The following is a 14,703-nucleotide window of genomic DNA, read 5'->3' on the forward strand; positions in this document are numbered from 1 at the left end:
AACCTAAACCTATCACTGTTACATTGAACTGGGTGAATATGAATGACAGTAACCTAAACCCATCACTGTTACATTGAACTGGGTGAATATGAATGACAGTTATCCAATACGCTGTAATATAAATAAGGCCGTGCTCATCTGGACTGAGCGGTACCAGCTCTAACTCCTTCTGGACTGAGCGGTACCAGCTCTAACTCCTTCTGGACTGAGCGGTACCAGCTCTAACTCCTTCTGGACTGAGCGGTACCAGCTCTAACTCCTTCTGGACTGAGCGGTACCAGCTCTAACTCCTTCTGGACTGAGCGGTACCAGCTCTAACTCCTTCTGGACTGAACGGTACCAGCTCTAACTCCTTGAAGAAACCATACGTGGATTATTTGTATCTGGGCTGTAGAGGAGGTAGTCTCACCTGGGGTTCTGGACTGTAGAGGAGGTGGACTCACCTGGGGTTCTGGGCTGTAGAGGCTCTGATAGGAGGTAGTCTCTCCTGGGGTTCTGGGCTGTAGAGGAGGGAGTCTCACCTGGGGTTCTGGGCTGTAGAGGAGGTAGTCTGACCTGGGGCTCTGGGCTGTAGAGGAGGTAGTCTCACCTGGGGTTCTGGGCTGTAGAGGAGGTAGTCTCACCTGGGGTTCTGGGCTGTAGAGGAGGTAGTCTCACCTGGGGTTCTGGGCTGTAGAGGAGGTAGTCTCACCTGGGGTTCTGGACTGTAGAGGCTCTGATAGGAGGTAGTCTCACCTGGGGTTCTGGGCTGTAGAGGAGGGAGTCTCACCTGGGGTTCTGGGCTGTAGAGGAGGTAGTCTTACCTGGCGTTCTGGACTGTAGAGGCTCTGATAGGAGGTAGTCTCACCTGGGGTTCTGGGCTGTAGAGGAGGGAGTCTCACCTGGGGTTCTGGGCTGTAGAGGAGGTAGTCTCACCTGGGGTTCTGGGCTGTAGAGGAGGTAGTCTCACCTGGGGTTCTGGGCTGTAGAGGAGGTAGTCTCACCTGGGGTTCTGGACTGTAGAGGAGGTGGACTCACCTGGGGTTCTGGGCTGTAGAGGCTCTGATAGGAGGTAGTCTCACCTGGGGTTCTGGGCTGTAGAGGAGGTAGTCTCACCTGGGGTTCTTGGCTGTAGAGGAGGTAGTCTCACCTGGGGTTCTTGGATGTAGAGGAGGTAGTCTCACCTGGGGTTCTTGGCTGTAGAGGAGGTGGACTCACCTGGGGTTCTGGGCTGTAGAGGCTCTGATAGGAGGTAGTCTCACCTGGGGTTCTGGGCTGTAGAGGCTCTGATAGGAGGTAGTCTCACCTGGGGTTCTGGGCTGTAGAGGAGGTAGTCTCACCTGGGGTTCAGGGCTGTAGAGGCTCTGAGAGGAGGTAGTCTCACCTGGGGTGCTGGGCTGTAGAGGCTCTGGTAGAGGTTTGGAGAGCAGGTAGAAGTGTTCACATCCATGGAGAGGAACAGACACCTTGGTCTCACTGGCCTGGCCCAGCTCATACGCCCACTGTAGAACATACATAGGACAGTTATAACATATCATATAGCATTCATAACCCCCTATTATATGAACACGTGTAGAGGAACAGACACCCTGGTTTCACTGGCCTGGCCCAGCTCCCTCAGAGACAGCTAGATACAACACTTCACTGGCCCAGCTCCCTCAGAGACAGCTAGATACAACACTTCACTGGCCCAGCTCCCTCAGAGACAGATAGATACAACACTTCACTGGCCCAGCTCCCTCAGAGACAGCTAGATACAACACTTCACTGGCCCAGCTCCCTCAGAGACAGCTAGATACAACACTTCACTGGCCCAGCTCCCTCAGAGACAGCTAGATTACAACACTTCACTGGTCCAGCTCCTACACCCAGAGAGTCTTTAGATTAGAAACCTCAGAGACAGCTCAGAGACAGCCAGTTACAACACTTCATATACAGCATGACTGTGTCCCAAATGGTTCCTTATTCTAGTGCACTAAATAGGACCCATCCTATCATTCATAACGCGTTATGAAACCTTACAGATCAGTTGGGCTGAAGAGAGCTGTCTAGCTGTCTAAAGACTAGTGGAGGGAGAGACGCCATGTCATTTACAGTCACACACACACACGCACACGCACACACACACACACACGTAATGGATAGAGGTTCACCTGTCCTGCACAGTTGACAAAGTATTCACACTCGATGGCTCCTCTGTCCGTCTCCACCGCTGTCACATGTCCCTTCTCCATCATCACATGGTTAACTGTGGTGCGCTCATGGATCTGGACTCCTGTAGATCAGAACATGGTTAACTGTGGTGAGCTCATGGATCTGGACTCCTGGAGATCAGAACATGGTTAACTGTGGTGAGCTCATGGATCTGGACTCCTGTAGATCAGAACATGGTTAACTGTGGTGAGCTCATGGATCTGGACTCCTGGAGATCAGAACATGGTTAACTGTGGTGCGCTCATGGATCTGGACTCCTGGAGATCAGAACATGGTTAACTGTGGTGCGCTCATGGATCTGGACTCCTGGAGATCAGAACATGGTTAACTGTGGTGAGCTCATGGATCTGGACTCCTGGAGATCAGAACATGGTTAACTGTGGTGAGCTCATGGATCTGGACTCCTGGAGATCAGAACATGGTTAACTGTGGTGGGCTCATGGATCTGGACTCCTGGACATCAGAACATGGTTAACAGTTGAAGTCAGAAGTTTACATTCACCGTAACCAAATGCATTTAAACTCAGTTTTTCCACAATTCCTGACATTTGATCCTAGTATAAATTCCCGGTCTTAGGTCAGTTAGGTTCACCACTTTGTTTTAAGAATGTGAAATGTCAGAATAATAGTAGAGAGAATGACTTATTTCAGCTTTTATTTCTTTCATCACATTCCCAGTGGGTCAGAAGTTTACATACACTCAATTAGTATTTGGTAGCATTGCCTTTAAATTGTTTAACTTGGGTCAAATGTTTTGGGTAGCCTTCCACAAGCTTCCCAAAATAAGTTGGGGAATTTTGTCCCATTCCCCCTGACAGAGCTGGTGTAACTGAGTCAGGTTTGTAGGCCTCCTTGCCAGCACACACTTTTTCAGTTCTGCCCACAAATTTTCTATAGGGTTGAGGTCTATTTTTGTTTCATCAGACCAGAGGACATTTCTCCAAAAAGTACCATCTTTGTCCCCATGTGAAGTTGCAAACCATAGTCTGACTTTTTTTATAGTGGTTTTGGATCAGTGGCTTCTTCCTTGCTGAGCGGCCTTTCAGGTTATGTCGATATAGGATATATACTCGCATACTATTGTTTGTAAAGATGAATGTGGTACCTTCAGGCATTTGGAAATTGCTCCCAAGGATGAACCAGACTTGTGGAGGTCTACAATTATTTTGTCTGAGGTCTTGGCTGATTTCTTTTGATTTTCCCATGATGTCAAGCAAAGAGGCACTGAGTTTGAAGGTAGGCCTTGAAATACATCCACAGGTACAACTCCAATTGACTCAAATTATGTCAATTAGACTATCAGAAGCTTCTAAAGTCATGACATAATTTTCTGGAATTTTCCAAGCTGTTTAAAGGCAGACAATTTAGTGTATATAAACTTCTGACCCACTGGAATTGTGATATAATTCACTGTAAGTGAAATAATCTGTCTGAAAACAATTGTTGGAAAATTTACTTGTGTCATGCATAAAGTAGACGTCCTAACCGACTTGCCAAAACTATAGTTTGTTAACAAGACATTTGTGGAGTGGTTGAAAAACGAGTTTTAATGACTCCAACCTAAGTGTATGTAAATTTCCAACTTCAAATGTACATGTATTCATGTAGAAAAGTACAATGTGATCAAACATGACAAACACTATCAATAGTTCATCGTTCGTTTGATTGGAGTAGCATGATGTCAAATTAGCCAAAGAGATGCCCCCTGGGCACCGACTACCTCACTCTGATTGGCAGGCCTTACCTTGGCCCCTTGGCAGGCCACACCTTGGCAGGCCACACCTTGACCCTTGGCAGGCCACACCCTGGCAGGCCACACCTTGGCAGGCCACACCTTGGCAGGCCACACCCTGGCCCTTGGCAGGCCACACCCTGGCAGGCCACACCTTGGCCCTTGGCAGGCCACACCTTGGCAGACCACACCTTGGCAGACCACACCTTGGCAGACCACACCTTGGCAGACCACACCTTGGCAGACCACACCTTGGCAGGCCACACCTTGGCCCTTGGCAGGCCACACCCTGGCAGGCCACACCTTGGCCCTTGGCAGGCCACACCCTGGCAGGCCACACCTTGGCAGACCACACCTTGGCAGACCACACCTTGGCAGACCACACCTTGGCAGACCACACCTTGGCAGACCACACCTTGGCAGACCACACCTTGGCCCTTCCCTCCAGTAGCCTTGCTTTCTGGCTTCATTCTAACTGATGGCGAAACCACATGGTTGTAACTTTCTATTGAAACCTCCACTACAGATGGGCTTGCAGGATTTTTCCTAAAATTCAGTTTTTCCAGAAATCCCAGTTGGAAAATTCCCCCAAATCAGGATGGAACAAGCAGGAAATCTGGAATCATCCAATCAGGATTTCTGGAAAACCTGGGAATTTTTGGCTTGCAAGCCGAACAATAGTCCATCCTTGGTTTTACTGTCTCACCGTGTCCGGCTGCTGCCGTGGCGAGGGCGTGGTTGACGTCAGGCGGTGACACCACGGCATCCCCCGGCAGGTGGAGCGCCCCCACCAGGTCATGAATATTCACCAGGGGGTGGAGCTTGGACACCTCTTTGGGTTTGATCACGTTACAGGGGATCCCCATCACACTGAGGAAGGAGGAGAGAAAGGAGAGAGGAGAGAGAGGAGGAGGAGAAGAGAGAGGGAGGGAGGGAGGAGAGGAGGAAGGGAGGAGAGAGGGAGGAGGAGAGAGGGAGGAGGAGAGAGGTTAGGGAGAGACTGGACCAGAGAGAATACTGAGCTATAATTCAGACCAGAGGTTAGGGAGAGACTGGACCAGAGAGAGTACTGAGCTATAATTCAGACCAGAGGAGAGGGTCAGGGAGAGACAGGACCAGAGAGAGTACTGAGCTATAATTCAGACCAGAGGAGAGGGTCAGGGAGAGACTGGACCAGAGAGAGTACTGAGCTATAATTCAGACCAGAGGAGAGGGTCAGGGAGAGACTGGACCAGAGAGAGTACTGAGCTATAATTCAGACCAGAGGAGAGGGTCAGGGAGAGACTGGACCAGAGAGAGTACTGAGCTATAATTCAGACCAGAGGAGAGGGTCAGGGAGAGACTGGACCAGAGAGAGAATACTGAGCTATAATTCAGACCAGAGGAGAGAGTACTGAGATATAATTCAGACCAGAGGAGAGGCAGGGTCAGGTTAGGGAGGGAAGAGAAAGGCGGTTAGGGAGGGACTTACTTCAGCCTGGATGCCAGGCGCTTCAGGGAGAGGAAACGGTCCTGATTCTGGGCCAGACATAGAGAGCCTGTTTTCACGTAACCTGGAACAAACACACACACATCAGGACTGCCAAGTCATGAGTCATCTCGCGTTAAACCACACAAGGCAACGCCCTGCCATACTGTCTGGATGTTGGCACAAGACTAAATACCACTGGTAAATCTGTTGTTTATACAAGACTAAATAACACTGGTAAATCTGTTGTTCTACAAGACTAAATACCACTGGTAAATCTGTTGTTCCACAAGACTAAATACCACTGGTAAATCTGTTGTTTATACAAGACTAAATACCACTGGTAAATCTGTCTTTATACAAGACTAAATACCACTGGTAAATCTGTTGTTCCACAAGACTAAATACCACTGGTAAATCTGTTGTTCCACAAGACTAAATACCACTGGTAAATCTGTTGTTCCACAAGACTAAATACCACTGGTAAATCTGTTGTTCCACAAGACTAAATACCACTGGTAAATCTGTTGTTCCACAAGACTAAATACCACTGGTAAATCTGTTGTTCCACAAGACTAAATACCACTGGTAAATATGTTGTTCCACAAGACTAAATACCACTGGAAATCTGTTGTTCCACAAGACTAAATACCACTGGAAATCTGTTGTTTATACAAGACTACATACCACTGGTAAATCTGTTGTTCCACAAGACTAAATACCACTGGTAAATCTGTTGTTCCACAAGACTAAATACCACTGGAAATCTGTTGTTCCACAAGACTAAACACCACTGGTAAATCTGTTGTTCCACAAGACTAAATATCACTGGTAAATCTGTTGTTTATACAAGACTAAATACCACTGGTAAATCTGTTGTTCCACAAGACTAAATACCACTGGTAAATCTGTTTACACACAAGACTAAATACCACTGGTAAATCTGTTGTTTATACAAGACTAAATACCACTGGTAAATCTGTTGTTCCACAAGACTAAATACCACTGGTAAATCTGTTTACACACAAGACTAAATACCACTGGTAAATCTGTGTTGAAACACAAACTGAAACAGCATGTGAGAGGAGGAGGGGGAAGCACTGGTAGGATACAGCCAGTCACATGACCTCATAGATAATATATAATTGATTCAACAACCAAAACAACTGGCTAAAACACAATCAGAACACAACCACACAGCAAAGACGTGTTCATAAACCCATTGAGGTACGTTGAGACAGACTGGAACTGTACTGCAGAGAGCAGGAGAGGCAAACTAACCAGCTTCCAGAGACATTCACTGATAAGGAGTTAGTACAAATGGAGCGGAACTCAGGAACTCAAGCTAGAGTCATACTGTAGGCATGTTAGTACAAATGGAGTGGAACTCAGGCTAGAGTCATACTGTAGACATGTTAGCGCAAGTGGAGTGGAACTCAGGCTAGAGTCATATTGTAGGCATGTTAGCACAAATGGACTGGAACTCAGGCTAGAGTCATACTGTAGGCATGTTAGCACAAATGGAGTGGAACTCAGGCTAGAGTCATACTGTAGGCGTGTTAGCACAAATGGACTGGAACTCAGGCTAGTGTCATACTGTAGGCATGTTAGCACAAATGGAGTGGAACTCAGGCTAGAGTCATACTGTAGGCATGTTAGCACAAATGGAGTGGAAACCAGGCTAGAGTCATAATGTAGGCATGTTAGCACAAATGGAGTGGAAACCAGGCTAGAGTCATACTGTAGGCATGTTAGTACAAATGGAGTGGAACTCAGGCAAGAGTTATATTGTAGGCATGTTAGTACAAGTGGAGTGAAACTCAGGCTAGTCATACTATAGGCATGTTAGCACAAATGGACTGGAACTCGGGCTAGAGTTATATTGTAGGCATGTTAGCACAAATGGAGTGGAACTCAGGCTAGTCTGAGTTCCAGGCATGTAGGCATGTTAGTACAAATGGAGTGGAGCTCAGGCTAGAGTCATACTGTAGGCATGTTAGCACAAATGGACTGGAACTCAGGCTAGAGTTATATTGTAGGCATGTTAGCACAAATGGAGTGGAACTCAGGCTAGTCTGAGTTCCAGGCATGTAGGCATGTTAGTACAAGTGGAGTGGAACTCAGGCTAGAGTCATACTGTAGGCATGTTAGCACAAATGGAGTAGAACTCAGGCTAGTCATACTGTAGGCATGTTAATACAAATGGAGTGGAACTCAGGCTAGTCATAGTGTAGGCATGTTAGTACACATGGAGTAGAACTCAGGCTAGTCATACTGTAGAAGTCCATCCCACCTGTCTTGACCCCAGTCTCCTCCTCCAGGTGTTCATACAGGGAGTTGGAGTAGTCAGCCATTTTACACTCAATAGAAATGGGCTTGGCCACGCTGACGATCCCAGCACACAGCCTGGTGGTGCCAGCACCTAGCCTAGCACACAGAGAAATGAGGACAACATGGTTAGGTACAGCACCTAGCCTAGCACACAGAGAGATGAGGACAACATGGTTAGGTACAGCACCTAGCCTAGCACACAGAGAGATGAGGACAACATGGTTAGGTACAGCACCTAGCCTAGCACACAGAGAGATGAGGACAACATGGCTAGGTACAGCACCTAGCCTAGCACACAGAGAGATGACAACAACATGGTTAGCTGTACCTAGCCTAGCACACAGAGAGATGACAACAACATGGTTAGGTACAGCACCTAGCCTAGCACACAGAGAGATGACAACAACATGGTTAGGTACAGCACCTAGCCTAGCACACAGAGAAATGACAACAACATGGTTAGCTGTACCCAGCCTAACACCCAGCCTGGTGGTACCAGCACCCAGCCTAACACCCAGCCTGGTGGTACCAGCACCCAGCCTAATACCCAGCCTGGTGGTACCAGCACCCAGCCTAACACCCAGCCTGGTGGTACCAGCACCCAGCCTAACACCCAGCCTGGTGGTGCCAGCACCCAGCCTAACACCCAGCCTGGTGGTACCAGCACCCAGCCTAACACCCAGCCTGGTGGTGCCAGCAACCAGCCTAACACCCAGCCTAACACCCAGCCTGGTGGTACCAGCACCCAGCCTAACACCAAGCCTAACACCCAGCCTGGTGGTACCAGCACCCAGCCTAACACCCAGCCTGTTGGTACCAGCACCCAGCCTAACACCCAGCCTGGTGGTGCCAGCACCCAGCCTAACACCCAGCCTAACACCCAGCCTAACACCCAGCCTAACACCCAGCCTGGTGGTGCCAGCAACCAGCCTAACACCCAGCCTAACACCCAGCCTGGTGGTACCAGCACCCAGCCTAACACCCAGCCTAACACCCAGCCTGGTGGTACCAGCACCCAGCCTAACACCCAGCCTAACACCCAGCCTGGTGGTACCAGCACCCAGCCTAACACCCAGCCTGGTGGTACCAGCACCCAGCCTAACACCCAGCCTGGTGGTGCCAGCACCCAGCCTAACACCCAGCCTGGTGGTACCAGCACCCAGCCTAACACCCAGCCTGGTGGTGCCAGCACCCAGCCTAACACCCAGCCTAACACCCAGCCTGGTGGTACCAGCACCCAGCCTAACACCCAGCCTAACACCCAGCCTGGTGGTACCAGCACCCAGCCTAACACCCAGCCTGGTGGTGCCAGCACTCAGCCTATAACACTAGGGGTGAAAGTAAGGCGGTTCACTAAATAGTGGGGGTACGCCGTACCGGGTAAACCGTGAGCCTATCACAATAACTAATACAAAGATGCCAAGAAAACTGTCAGCTATTTCACCACTATTTAAAGGCTCAGTGCAGTGAAAAACGTGATTTGCCTGTATTTTATAAATATTTACACAAGGTTGTTAGACAATCAGATGAAAACATCATGAATTGTTGTGTTAATGGCTCATTAAATCCAATCAGATGAAAACATCATGACTGGTTGTGTTAATGGCTCATTAAAAGGTCATGCATAATACAGGCGAGATGCCCAATCCTTACAAGGCCCATGAGATCACAATAATTCATAGGGATTCATTATGGGATTCTATGATCCGCAATTACACAGACAGTAGATCCCATAACTGTAAGAAATGCCATCTACTTTCCCCCCTGTCTAACACACACAGAGGACCACACAGTAGATCACACACACACAGAGGATCACACACACAGAGGACCACACAGTAGATCACACACACAGAGGACCACACAGTAGATCACACACACACACACAGAGGACCACACAGTAGATCACACACACAGAGGACCACACAGTAGATCACACACACAGAGGATTACACAGTAGGTCACACAGTAGATCACACACACACAGAGGATCACACACACACAGGACCACACACACAGTAGATCACACACACAGAGGATCACACAGTAGATCACACACACAGAGGACCACACAGTAGATCACACACACACAGAGGATCACACACACACAGGACCACACAGTAGATCACACACACAGTAGATCACACACACAGAGGATCACACAGTAGATCACACAGTAGATCACACACACACACACACACACACACACACACACACACACACACAGAGGACCACACAGTAGATCACACAGAGGATCACACAGTAGATCACACACACAGAAGACCACACAGTAGATCACACACACAGAGGATCACACAGTAGATCACACACACAGAGGATCACAACCCAGCAGGGTGAGTAATGAGACAGAAGACCATGGATCACAACCCAGCAGGGTGAGTAATGAGACATAAGTTCATGGTTCACAACCCAGCAGGGTGAGTAATGAGACATAAGACCATGGTTCCTTGTGATTTCTAGATGTTATCATTGATTACAGAAGGTCTCGTAGGCTAGTCCATGTTTTTACTGTGTTGGTCTCTCATCCCCTGACAAGCCCAGTAAAACAATGAACTCATGAAATCATGATATATTGTCCACCTACCCACAAATAAAGTGTTCTGGAAACATGCACCCCCCTCTTGTAAACAGACCACATCATTTAGCCTCTCCTACCTTCCCTGCTCCAATAGTACTATCTCAGTCCAGCCCAGCTTGGCCAGGTGATAGGCCACAGATGTCCCTACGATGCCCCCTCCACAGATCACCACCCGGGCTTGGCTGGGCAGGGGGATGGGCTGCGTGGTCTCTACAGCCGAGGCCAGTCTCCGAGGGGAGCTCCAGATACCCCTAGGCCTGGTCCCCGGAGCCCAGCATCCTGCATGGGACAGCAGCCTAGGGAGCAGGGCAGGGGACAGAGCCCTGGAGCTCCATACACAGCTGCAGTGCATGGCTTGGAGGAACCTGGAGAATCAGAACACAACAGGCCAGGAGAATCAGAACACAACAGGCCAGGAGGATCACAACACAACAGGCCAGGAGGATCACAACACAACAGGCCAGGAGGATCACAACACAACAGGCCAGGAGGATCACAACACAACAGGCCTGGAGGATCAGAACACAACAGGCCTGGAGGATCAGAACACAACAGGCCTGGAGGATCAGAACACAACAGGCCTGGAGGATCAGAACACAACAGGCCTGGAGGATCAGAACACAACAGGCCTGGAGAATCAGAACACAACAGGCATGGAGGATCAGAACACAACAGGCCTGGAGGATCAGAACACAACAGGCCCGGAGGATCAGAACACAACAGGCCAGGAGGATCACAACACAACAGGCCTGGAGAATGACATTAGCAAGCATGCAGACTTAGGTACTAGGTACCACAGCTAACTTTCGTACTGTCTTTCAAACAAGCTACAGTTAGCAAGCGAACTTTAGCTAACGTTAGTTGATCAGCTGGCTCAATGATAACTATCACTTGTTGCTAATGCCAACAGTAAATCTTAAGTTTGCTTGTGTTCGACCTTCGCTCCAAGGAGAACAACACCCCGATCCAAACGTCTTTGCATTGGTAATACGCTAGCGGCCTTCTGACATTCGTCTAGCTAATGATAATGCTAGTTAGCATTATCATTATCATGTAGCAAACTCACCGACTCACTCCACTCCAAAAGTAATGAAATCTCTATTCGGCTTGAAGCAGATTTCAGTCCTGCGCCTCGATGACAGCAGAATGTTTCAGTCAGACCCTCTTCGGCCAAACAAGCTGCATTGTTTATTTACACCGCCGTGAAACAGGCAACAAAAACTAACTACTTCCGGGTCGCGGATTTTTTTGAAATCCGTCAGAATAAAAGTTCCATCCTGTATACTTGGTAAATTAATAATTATTAAAATTTGTACAATTATTTACAAAAATATAAACGCAACAATTTAAACCAATTTACTGAGTTACAGTTCATATAAGGAAATCAGTCAATTGAAATAAATTAATTCGACCTAATCTATGGATTTCACATGAAAACATATATGCATATATTGGTCACATATACTCAGTGGTGGCCTGTCATTCAGGGCAGGTGAGCACCACCTGTTTTGAGACCCACGTTTTTCAGGTTATTTTTTACATAAATACATGTCACATATCAGTTTGCAAACAATGTCAAAAAAAATAATATTTGAGTTAATAAAGCCGCATACAAACATGGTTGCTTTCTTGAGTATGGCATCTCCAAAATGCAGATGTTTCAGCCTAGCTTAGTGCTTTCTGTGGTGGAGGGGCAGCCAGTGGAAAATACGGAGTGTAGTGGTTAGTAATGTACTCTAGTTGCGCCATGATTGGCTCACTTCTGTCACTCATGGGGACACTTTGTCAGCGCAAAATCTACAGAGAGAGCTTGAAAATTCAAGCCCCTTGGGTGCTGCCATAGATTTATATTAGAAGTGCCCATCCAAGAAGGCTCAAAGTCATTGGCCGCAAATAAAGTGACATCAAATCACGTTATATCTACAGCAGTTTTAATTGGACTTTCAAAATCTTAGCTAGCAAGCTAGACAAGCGGCCATCGTCACAAATCAACAATCTACTGGCAAATCCTTTTCAAACCTTGTTTTAAGAGAAATTATAAGATAAAAAAAACTTATTGGTGCTCAACGGCCATTGGACATTAACATTACACATTCATTTGGAAATTGCAAATATAACAATGGGTGATTTGGAAGGAACCTTTTACTGCTGCTCTTTAATTAATTTTTTTTTTTATGGTCTATTTTTTACTTAATACTTATTTTTCTTAAAACTGCATTGTTGGTTAGGGGCTTGTAAGTAAGCATTTCACTGTTGTATTCGGCGCATGTGACAAATACAATTTGATTTGATCCGTGGCTAACTGCAAGTGTTGCAAAGCAATCACTAGCTTGCTACTCAGTGGAGAGGGTGTGTGGTCCAAATCTGGGTTTAAGGGTTTCTTTTTCAAGCTTAAAAGGATAAACAGTCACATGTAACACTGTGGGCCAGAAAAGGTTGAATACATTGGCCACACTGTCAACCTAGTACAACTTCTGCCGCATTCAAAACAAGTGTCAACTTGGAACTGACTTCAGTGAGTTCAAGACAACTGGGGAAAAAAAACGAGCTCAGACTGGAAAAATACGCTTTCAATCCAACTCGGGAACTCAGGCCTCTTTCTAGAGCTCCGACCTGAAGATCACTGACGTCATGATTCAACCTTTTATTATTTTTTTAGTTCCCAGTTATCTTGAAAGCACCATAAATCTAGAGAATGCCAGACTTTGATGACAAAATTTGCCCACAAGAAGAACCGCTGTGCCACCTTCCTGTTCAAGTGAGCACAGCACAACAATGTACGTCCAAAAATGGTATTATATGCTGCTGCAAAAATTATGTAATATGCCAGGGAAATATGTCCCTTCCCCCTCATAAGTTAGCCTACTGTTCTGACTTGGTGGTGCACATGTAGCCTATAGTCTGTTTAGAGAAATGCCATCATCGAGAATTGTAAGAGCTTTCATTGGCTGCTTATGTGCCCCATTTATTTATCCTACGGTTCTGACTTGGTGTACAGGGAGAACACTGTAAGAACGGGCCATGTTTTGAATTCTGTCGCTGTACATTTCAAAAGTGCTGAACAAATACTTATACAGACTACGTCCGTCTTAGATCTGTCATTGTCTTAAACAAAATTACGGATTCGTGTAACGGATGTGAAATGGCTAGCTAGTTAGCGGTGGTGCAGTAGCCAGTGTAACGGATGTGAAATGGCTAGCTAGTTAGCGGTGGTGCAGTAGCCAGTGTAACGGATGTGAAATGGCTAGCTAGTTAGCGGTGGTGCAGTAGCCAGTGTAACGGATGTGAAATGGCTAGCTAGTTAGCGGTGGTGCAGTAGCCAGTGTAACGGATGTGAAATGGCTAGCTAGTTAGCGGTGGTGCGCGCTAATAGCGTTTCAATCGGTGACGTCATTTGCTCTGAGACCTTGAAGTAGTGGTTCCCTTTACTCTGCAAGGGCGTGGCTTTTGTGGAGCGATGGGTAACGATGCTTCGAGGGTGACTGTTGATATGTGCAGAGGGTCCCTGGTTCGTGCCCGGGTCGAGGCGAGGGGAAGGACTAAAGTTATACTATTACATCTGCTCATCGTTCCCTTGTACATCTCAATTGTCCGCATTAACCACATTTTGTTTAAGCGAAGCAGCCATATCAGATTTTTTTTTTTTAAATGGCAGTAAATGAGGCTGAATTAACTGTTTCCCTGCCAGACAAGGCTCTACTGATAGCCAGGTGTAGCAGTGGTAAGGATCCCCTCCATGGTGCTGGAAACAAGGCTCCACTGATAGCCAGGTGCAGCAGTGGTAAGGATCCCCTCCATGGTGCTGGAAACAAGGCTCCACTGATAGCCAGGTGTAGCGGTGGTAAGGATTCACTCCATGGTGCTGAAAATAAATCTCTGCTGTTGGGACAGCTTTATGTTGGCCCTAACAGTTAGTGGGCATCATTTGTCACCGTTATAGTGTAATTAATGTATTGTTTAGTGTTGTGGCTTTGCTGGCATGCGTCAACATTTTTTTGAGTTTGTCCCACCAAATGTACATGCTAAAATCACCACTGCATAAAACCAGTCAGTATCTGGTGTGACCACCGTGCAGCGCGACTCCTTCGCATGGAGTTGATCAGGCTGTTGATTGTGGAATGTTGCCCCACTCCTCTTCAATGGTTGTGCGAAGTTGCTGGATATTGGAGGGAACTGGAACACGCTGTCATACAAGTCGATCCAACAGTGGAGGCCCCTCAGAGGAGGATCATCCTCCTCAGTGAATTTATAAAACATTTAAAAAGTTAGCCTTTTAGATAAAACTACACTAAATATATTCACGTCACCAAATAATTGATTCAAACAAACTGTTTTGCAATGTTGGGGTTTGGCCGTCATTGTAAATACGATTTTGTTCTT

The 14,703-nt window shown here is 47.1% G+C and overlaps 1 protein-coding gene across 2 annotated transcripts in view; it reads right to left on the reverse strand.

Moving 5' to 3' along the window:
* Positions 1 to 11,534, reverse strand: part of LOC139384993 (pyruvate dehydrogenase phosphatase regulatory subunit, mitochondrial-like) — a 35,849-nt gene extending 24,315 nt beyond the window's left edge. Inside the window, exons 1-7 of one of the 2 annotated variants that reach the window (XM_071129955.1) lie at positions 11,390 to 11,534; positions 10,401 to 10,688; positions 7,687 to 7,820; positions 5,397 to 5,478; positions 4,632 to 4,795; positions 2,133 to 2,254; positions 1,364 to 1,481 (exon numbers count right to left, since the gene is read on the reverse strand). In XM_071129955.1, coding sequence (XP_070986056.1) covers positions 1,364 to 1,481; positions 2,133 to 2,254; positions 4,632 to 4,795; positions 5,397 to 5,478; positions 7,687 to 7,820; positions 10,401 to 10,675 — 895 coding nt within the window. In that variant the 5' untranslated portion in view covers positions 10,676 to 10,688; positions 11,390 to 11,534. The remainder of the gene's footprint in view (positions 1 to 1,363; positions 1,482 to 2,132; positions 2,255 to 4,631; positions 4,796 to 5,396; positions 5,479 to 7,686; positions 7,821 to 10,400; positions 10,689 to 11,389) is intronic. The other variant, XM_071129956.1, reaches the window with a different exon arrangement.
* Positions 11,535 to 14,703: the final 3,169 nt, after the last annotated feature.

Source organism: Oncorhynchus clarkii, chromosome 26 (assembly GCF_045791955.1).
Source record: "Oncorhynchus clarkii lewisi isolate Uvic-CL-2024 chromosome 26, UVic_Ocla_1.0, whole genome shotgun sequence".
NCBI lineage: Eukaryota > Metazoa > Chordata > Actinopteri > Salmoniformes > Salmonidae > Oncorhynchus > Oncorhynchus clarkii.